Raw genomic sequence first — 9,164 nt, 5'->3', positions numbered from 1 at the left:
TTTTCTTCTTCAAATGTGAGTAAATTGTATCCCTAAGAATCTTCTCCAATAATTTTCCTACCACTGATGTAAGGTTCACTGGTCTACAATTCCTTGGATTATTCCTATTGTCTTTCTTAAACAAAGGAATAACATTAGCTATTCTCCAGTCTTTTGGAACTCAATATGGCGAAATAAGAAACAAAGATCTCTGTTAAGGCCCCAGCAATCTCCACCCTTACCTCCTTCAGTATCTTGGGATAAATCCCATCAGGCTCCAGGGACGTTAATGTTTTTCAAGACATCCAATATTTCCTCTTTATTAACATCAACATGTCACAGAATATCAACATACTCCTCTCTAAATTTACCATCCGCATCCACAGCTTTCTCCTTGGTGAATATCAATGCAAAGTACTCATTAAATACCTCACCCTAGGCTCCACACATAGCTTCCCTCCTTTGTCTCTGAATGGGCTATCCTTTCCCTAGCTACTCTCTTGCTCCTTTTACTCATATGAATGATTGACACAGCATAGACTTACAATCTCCAAAATAAGATGTCTCAACAGGGGAAGGTGGGAAGTAAGAGAGCGTGAGAACGGATCCAGGGGAATGAAGCATCACCTGCTTGGGAGAAGACCAGGTGATCCCTTACATTAAAATCAAAAAACAGAAACTGCTCAAGAAACTTAGCAGATCTGACAACATCTGTGAAGAATTAATGTTTCAGGTGCAGTGATCCTTGTTCAGAACTCAGATCTCTGACATCAGCCCAAGAGAAGAATAAAGACTATTATCACAGAAGACTATCACCAAAACCTCAAACATTGGAGCTGAACACTCTACAACTCCAAACTCATAACGGTCCACCGCCTCTGCATTCCACAGAATAGTTTCAGGGTCAGTAAAGTATTTTCATCTATGGTGGATTATACATTTCCTTTCTTTGTTCAATTAAGTAATACATTATTCCTAAACTGTGGCCTCTTAAGAAACTTACTAAATTAGCTGAAAATTGCTGACAGCGGTCTGTATAAGGCAACTATGATCACATGGCCCCACCACCCAACCCAAAATCTAACATTGTATAACAGCTGGAAGTCCACAAAAATCATCAAGTCAGCCATGACTGCAAAATCCTAATGATCAACAGAACTACTAAGTTTTAATGCTTAGGCTGGACATGGGCAGGTTATTAGATAGCTGTAGACCTTGTCAAAACAGCAGTGTCTGCAAAGCACTGTGCAAGAGACAATGGTAATATAAAGCAATGGAATAATTATATAGTAGCCTGTTTTTGTGCTCATACGCTTGTGCAAACTCCTTTATTATGTGACTTTATGCCATACCATAAATTTACGTTCAAGAAAGTTGGGTTGAGGAGAAGGTAAGGTCAAGCACTGTCTTCAATCTTAGTCTTCAACATAACACTACTTATTAGGCATACTAAATGCTGCTGTACATGATATTCATAGATATACCATGCTCTGACTTATTGTTACATTAGGTGGAGTCTCATCTATCCTCATGTACTTAGGTTCAAGTGTTCATGAGAGTTTCCACAGTGTATATGCTAACTCTGTCCACACTGTGCTTTTTTTGCAATGTTACTCCAATGTCCTGAAGCCCTAACACAACTCAAATGGCTTTTAAAGGATTACAACCACATTTTAGAATGTTTAATCGTATCTCTGTAATCAATTCCTTATTCATGTTTTGTAGCTGTATCTAATTTAACAATGGCTATTGAGGAAAGCAGAATGTATCTGCTAAAATTAAAAACATAAGATGACTTTTCTGCTTAAAGAATACTTTGGAACTTTAGATTTCTATCATCCTATAAAAGCCCCATTGAAATCTCCTGAGGAAATAAATTCTTGTTAATATATATGCAGTCTGAAGGGATTTCTTCAATCAAATTTGAAATGCCATAGACCAAAATTTATACTATTAAAACAGAGTAATATTAACATCCTTTCAAGGAAATTAGATACTTAACTAAAAAGGAACATAAATAAGATAAAGGACTAACATTGGCACATTCAACACAAGCTGAATGAACAGAGGAACAGAGGGGGACCTTTTCTTTAGACTCACCACATGTGGCGTCACTGTCTGGTTGAGGATTTATTGTCCATCCATAAATAAATTCAGAGGGCAGGGGTTGAGTCAAACTCTTGAAATGCTGCAGTCCACCTGGTGTAGATATACCCACATTGCTATTAAGAAGATAATTCCAGGTTTTTAATCTTCTAGGTAGTAGGGTCATCGGTTTGGTAGGTTTTATTAAAGGTGCCTTGGTGAATGGTTACTATGTATCTTGCAGTTGGCACATACAGCTGCCACTGATGGAGCGAGTGAATGTTTAAGGTGTGGATGTGATGCCTATCAAGCAGTCTGCTTTGTTCTGATGGTGTTCAACTTCTTGAATATTTTTGGAGGTGCACTCCAGATAAAAGTTGAGAGTATTGCATCACATTTCTGACTTGCGCTTTTTTGATGGTGGACAGATACAATTGCAGGCTTACCAGACTCTGACCTCCTTTTGTAGTCAAGTGAAAATTATACAGCAATTTCAGTTCAGTTTCTGGTTAATGGTCAGTTCCAGGAAGTTTATAGTAGTGGATTCAGAAATAGTAATATCATTGATTGTCAAGAAAAGATGGTTAGATTCTGTCTTGTTGGATATGGTCATTGCCTGGCACTTAACTGATGAGAATGTTACTTTCAACCCCCTATGCCTGTCGCATCATTCACATGAGATCATAGAAAACCTCATTCCAGATACTAGCATTTGTCCTATATCCTTCTCTAGCTTTAGTTTAGTTTAGATTAGATTCCCTACAGTGTGGAAACAGGCCCTTTGGCTCAACAAATCCACACCGACCCTCTGAAGAGTAACCCACCCAGACCCATTTCCCTCTGACTAATGGGCAATTTAGCATAGCCAATCCACCTAACCTGCACATCTCTGGACGGTGGGTGGAAACTGGAGCACCAGGAGGAAACCCACGCAGACACAGGGAGAATGTGCAAACTCCACACAGTCACCCGAGGCTGGAATCGAACCTGCGTCCCTGGTGCTGTGAGGCTGCAGTGTTAGCTACTGAGCCACCATGCCGCCCAATAAAAACATATCAATTTTGGACTTTAAATGAACAAATCATCGAGCATCAACATCTTTTCATGTGAGAGATTTTCATCTTTTGGATGATATTTTCTTCATAGGATTCCTATGAATTTTTAAGAACATACAATTTTTAAGAACATAAAAAGATAGGAGAAGGTGAAGATAATGTGACCCCTTGTGCCTTTTCTACCATTCAATACAATCATAACTGATCTACTTTGTCAACGTCACTTTCTCCATTTGATCCTTGAGAGATCAAAGACTTAGCCACTTCAGTCTTAAATATTTTCAATGATGAAGCATCCAACACACTCTAGAATACCTAATTCCAAGCATTCACAATCTTCTAAGAAAAGATATTTCTTCTCACTCACAGACTAACTGTTATCCTGACACTGTGCAACTGGGTTCTGGATTTCACAGCCAGGAGAAACAAACTCTCAGAGTCTACCCTGTCGAGCTCCTTCTGAATACTTCTTAATTGTCAGCTATAGTTACTATTCAATTTCTGTGCTCCTTGTGCATCATCCCCAAGTTCCTCTGAACAATTATAGACTATGTTCCCTAGTCCTCAATTCCTCAATCAGTGAAAAAGGTTTCTCCCTGTCACTTTTAATATCCTGAAAACCGCAACCTAAAAAAGATATATATCCTTTCTATTTTGTGGTGTCTGACTGCAGGGAAGCAAATATGGATCATGTGACCTTTATTTAAGATAGATGTTGTCCAGCTAGAGTGAAATATCTTCATTGTGGACTCATAATCGAATGTCATCCCAAGACCTAGATGAAAAACGAGTTTAAAGTCACAGTAAAAGTGATATTTCACTTTTCCTGTAACATTAATTTATTGAAGAAGACCTGACCTTTAATGATACAATCAGCTCACTGTTCTTTACATTACTTTATTCTTTGTTGTTAGCGTACATTATTTTGATTTCAATAATCAACATCAATAACATGGAAGAATTCTTGTATATATTTTATACTCATAACACACCAAGGCAATCCGTTCCCATAATAGCACTGTGCTACTCAAGTTATTGGCAAGGGCAATGAAAAAAATAATCGTAGGAAGGCGACTGGTAGTTCAGTATTTCATAAACTGTGTTCTCTGCACAGGTGAAGTTTATCAAAATAACCCCATTAACGAAATCAATATTTTTGTTAACTTGGAATAAAGCATTGCTACAGCTTTAATTGAATGACATGTAAGATTAACAGCTCCACCCCCTTACCTTATACAGAAGCCACATGGTTCTGCCTATTTGTAGAAATCATTCAGAAAATGGCCAGCTGAACTGCTCGGGGATAAAGTGAACTTTGAAGTTTGTCAGTTTTTCTTTTTTAGAACTGCTGGACGGTCCTAACATTGGAAATTTCTGACCCACTTTCTGACCCAATTCCCAGCTTTTCCCCCTCATAGAAGCGCAATGAAGTCTCCAGCCAACCTGCAAACCTGTCCAGCAAAATCCGGTGATTCTGATATCGAGGAACTTGAAAGTGGGAGTGAGGATAGCCAGAATGGCAGCACTGGGAAAAGGAAGAGGAAGAGTCATTCAACCGGTATTAACAAACAACGGCAAGCTGCGAATGCGAGAGAGCGGGACAGAACCCATAGTGTAAACACAGCATTCACAGCTCTCAGGACTCTCATTCCCACCGAACCCGCAGACCGTAAACTATCGAAGATAGAGACTTTGCGTTTGGCCTCCAGTTATATTTCCCATCTGGCAAACGTCCTTCTCCTGGGAGAGGATTGTCTGGACGGGCAGCCCTGTTTAAAATATCGAGCTGTCATGCAAGGCAGCAATAGTGATGTAAACACTGCAGCGCCCAGACCTATATGCACCTTCTGCCTGAGTAATCAAAGGAAAATGGTGAGATTTCTGATCACATTATTGATATGCTTCACAACTCTTTAACAAACCCATGAACTTGCTATTTGGAATCATTCTCGTGTAATATTAATACCAAAAATGATTAGAAATTTGACGTTGACCCCATATTTTTTGATAGCTGCATTCTTTAGAACAAATAAAGGGTTTTCTTCAAAGTTGAAGAATTGACAGAATTTCAAGTTAGAGAATTGAGAAACGCAAATGTCTTAAATACATTTTTTTTAAAAAAACGTGTTATTTGGTGGAATTTGCCTTGCGTAATTGTTCCATACATGTATATTTTCAGCTTAGAGAAGGGGAAAAACACCTTACTGTTTGACGTTTATGAGGACATCCGAGTGGATGAGATGCACAACTACTGCATTGACTGTGAATAATTGCAAAGCAAATTTGCTGCATTGCACTGATATGTTTACATAATGAATTATTTATTGTAAATGAGGACTTTATTGTTCTGATTTGTCCATAAGAGGATGTCTATTGACACTTGATGTTTACAATGTGAATTTCGGAATCAGGATGTTCTATCAATGAAATCTAACACTGTGGGCAAAGCTGCACCTGGCATTGCAGTTATTTTTAGGGACAAGAATGGTGAACCTCAGCATCTTCAACCTAAAGCAGTGTGGCGCTCAGGCCAGTGCCACATGATGTAACTTGAGCAGAGACATACAGTGTCCCCTGTCAGTGTGGTCTTCACAACACATCAGCACCAGTTTGCAACAACCAATCCTCGGCCACATTCTCCAGTGCTAAAATAACAGGGGAAATATCTGTCTACAACGAACATGCTGCTTACCTCAATAGATTATGAAAATAAATCTGAATTTTTTTTAAAGGAAGATTGTTTGCTACAAATCTAAATTGCAAAAGTATTGTGAAATTTACACGCTTTTTTAAAAAAGGAAATCAACTGCAGTTTCTTTTCCAATATAGAATGGCAATATATTAAAGTGCACTATGTGCACTTAAATTAGTTTGAGGTATTTCAGGAAATGAAAGAATAGTTCCTTGCTGACTGCGTTTACCGTATCACTGCAGTTTAAGTCTGGATCATTTTGTTTTGCTGCTATTAAGTTGATTAGGGAGGGTGTTGTGGTTGGGCGGGCAAAGTCAGGTAGATTTATGAACTGCTCTCAAAATTGTCAACTGTTCACTAGCAGGCAGACTGGTGCAAAACATACAGCTGGTCATAATAGCTGACTGTCTTATCCACCACGTTGGTGGGAATGATGGAAGAATGGTTCCTGTCTTACAGCAACTGCACGCAATTGTCATTCCACCTGAAATTTAATTAGTTTTGTAATGCACTTTCTCAGAACATTGTGTCTTCTAGCTTTACTGTTAGATTCTCATCTTCTGAAAATAGGAATCATTTTTCAAAGGGGATGTTTTGCAATATCTCAACTATACTGTTGGCAACTTGGTTAATTGTACATTTTAGAACCAGCCAATTTATCAAAATGTTCTCAAAGCTAAAGTGAGTTGAAGGGAAAACAAAGTGCATTAGTTCACTTTCCCCTCAATGTTGCATTATTAATTACTGATACAATTGCACAAATAATAAAGTAAAAGATAAGTATTTGCAATGAAGACAGGCACTCGTCTGCAGATTGAGTTACATTGGCAATTATTCACTGTACTCCACTTCATCATGAACTTTTAGGACTCCTTTGTCTCAACTCCAAGCCTATCATTGCCATTAAATCTGTGGACAAGTATGGCACTGTTATTATTTGGTGAAATAATCTTTATGACAGTTCCTCCAATCTTCCCTAGACCACGACACTACCTCTGAACGTCAAGCCATCATTTCCATAGCTGTCACTGACTCCAGCTCCTGTGAAGGTCTTCATTCTCCAACTTGCAACACATTTCCCCAAGCCTATTGACTTCTATTTTCCCCAAAGTCCACTAATTTGATAGCACTGACAAACTCATTATTTCAGCCCATCCATGCCTCGTAACATTGACTTCTTACTTCCTCAAAAATGTCATTTCTCCCCTTTTCCAGCCTCTTCCAATCCACATCTGTAATTTTCCTGTTGCTCTGTAACTTTAACAGTTTCTACTTTCTTGCCTCATCTCCTCTCAATGTGAGTGTCCTACCTTTCTGAACTCCAACACATGTTGAACAGCCTGAAAGTTTCCCCTTCTTCCTCGAACAGAGGCCCAAATTGTCCCCATTCTTTGACACCCGGGTGATGTTGTTCTCCCATTAAATAACTCATTTGGTCCCTAGAGAGACCTTTTTTTCCACATGGTAGATGGAACATTCTTTGTTCTAGTCTTTCACAGGATCTTTTTCCTACCTTTCCTTCCATGACCAAATGGCATGGCATTTTGTGAAATGAAAAAAATCCACCTTGCTTCCAATTTCTATCCTTTGTTCACTTTTACATGGTTCACCTTTTACTCTTCAATTTTATTTTTCTCTTCCCCCAACTGCATTATTGCCACTTCTGGGGCTTGACCAACAACTGCTATAAATCTATTATCTTCCATTCACCTTGAAAACACTTCCTCCTGTCCTCCTCCGGTAAGGAGCCTGCCTCATTCTCCCAATTCCCATCATTGGACAATACCATTTTGTTACTGATATATCTTCATTTTTCTTAAATCATGGATTCCTCATTTGAGTCCTCAACTTTGTCTGTTTTATTTCTCACACTCTCACTCTAATCCTTCCTCTCTCTCAAAGAAGCATGATAGGGTTCACTTGATCCATACCTTTCACACCATCTGTATCTATTCAACAAGTTATCCTTCATTATTTTCTCCATGCTCCAGTATGCTGCTACCATCAAACATATCTTCCACTCAGATCCACTTTCAGCATTCTGAAGGAACCGTTCTCTCTGTGATATCCTGGTCCACTCCTCAGTAAACTGAAACACCCCTCCCTTTCCTATGACACTTTCTATGCAGGTCTAAGAGTCGAAACAGCTGTTCAAGACATCTCCCTCTCCAAAACTCCAAGGCTCTAAATACTCTTTCCAGGTGAAACAGCAATTTACTTGTTCTTTCGGTTTTGTGTCCACACTCTCGGTGTGATCTCTTCTACAGTGGAGAAGCTAAATATAGGTTGGCTTTGTGAAATGCCTCCATTCCAACCAAAAGAGTGACCCTCATGTTCATCGAGCATTTAATACATTGACCCTCTTCCACTCTGACCCCTCTGTCCTCAGCCTAACATACTGTTGCAATTAAGTTTAATGTAAGTAGAAGGAATGAGATTGCATCTTTTGATTGGGCACTTTATAGCTTTTTGGATTCAACACAGTGTACAACACCATAATTTCAGATACACTGTCCCTATTTCCCTGCCTCTATACCTGGTTAAAATGTGTTGGCACCATGAATAATTTCCAGTACTAAAAAAAAAATCAACCTCATAAATTAATTATGTTTCTTTCTTCACAGATGCTGCTTGGTCTGCTCAGTATTTCCAGCATTTCCTGTTTCTTTTTCAGATTTCCAACACCCACAGTATTTTTTTGGACCCAGCATTAATTGGTCCAGAATCATGGTCTGGATAACATTTGGCCATATTATGTGCACAGACTAAACAAGTTCTACCTTTATAATGTACTGATGGAACAAGTTTCACTTTTATGCACAAGTCACCTAGATTTGTTTTTCACACAGTTTTATGTTGAGAATATTATATTTCTCAGGAAAATGTGTTTTAAAGAGTCTGGTTAAATTTATATGTGCATTTGTATAAAAGAAAATTAGCATGCAGTCTTCCTCTAAAGATAAGGTTATTTTCTTAAAATTTTACTTATTTAAAATTATGCAAATAAAAGACTTTTATTTAGACTGACTTACATTTTAATTATTTTCATGTGTTGTGTTGGAAACATAGAAAATTTACAGCATAAGAGGCCATTTAGCTCATCATATTTGTACCAGCCAAAATGGACCTCACCAGCCTGATCCCACTTTTCAACTCTACATCCGTGTAGATTTGTAGATTTTGGCACCTCAACTGGATATCCAGATGTTTCTTTTTAAAGTTAATGAGGTTTCCTACCTTCAATATCCTTCAGAGAATGAACTCCACCAACCCTTGCCAATTACCCTAACTCAGTGCTGTTGAGTTATTGCCTTCTGTTAAGTTTTAGTTTACATTATTTATTTTATTCACTC

The 9,164-nt window shown here is 38.4% G+C and overlaps 1 protein-coding gene across 1 annotated transcript in view; it reads left to right on the top strand.

Moving 5' to 3' along the window:
* The first annotated feature begins 4,414 nt into the window (after window positions 1-4,414).
* The window catches only part of LOC122551722 (uncharacterized), a 30,437-nt gene continuing 25,687 nt past the window's right edge, over window positions 4,415-9,164 (top strand). The window contains exon 1 of the mRNA XM_087989227.1: window positions 4,415-4,991. Within this exon, the coding sequence (XP_087845353.1) occupies window positions 4,545-4,991 (447 nt within the window). The 5' untranslated portion in view covers window positions 4,415-4,544. The remainder of the gene's footprint in view (window positions 4,992-9,164) is intronic.

The sequence above is a fragment of the Chiloscyllium plagiosum genome, unplaced genomic scaffold (assembly GCF_037043375.1).
Source record: "Chiloscyllium plagiosum isolate Xiang-an unplaced genomic scaffold, Cpla_swu_hap1 HiC_scaffold_7, whole genome shotgun sequence".
NCBI lineage: Eukaryota > Metazoa > Chordata > Chondrichthyes > Orectolobiformes > Hemiscylliidae > Chiloscyllium > Chiloscyllium plagiosum.
This window is presented reverse-complemented; position numbering and strand designations above follow the sequence as displayed.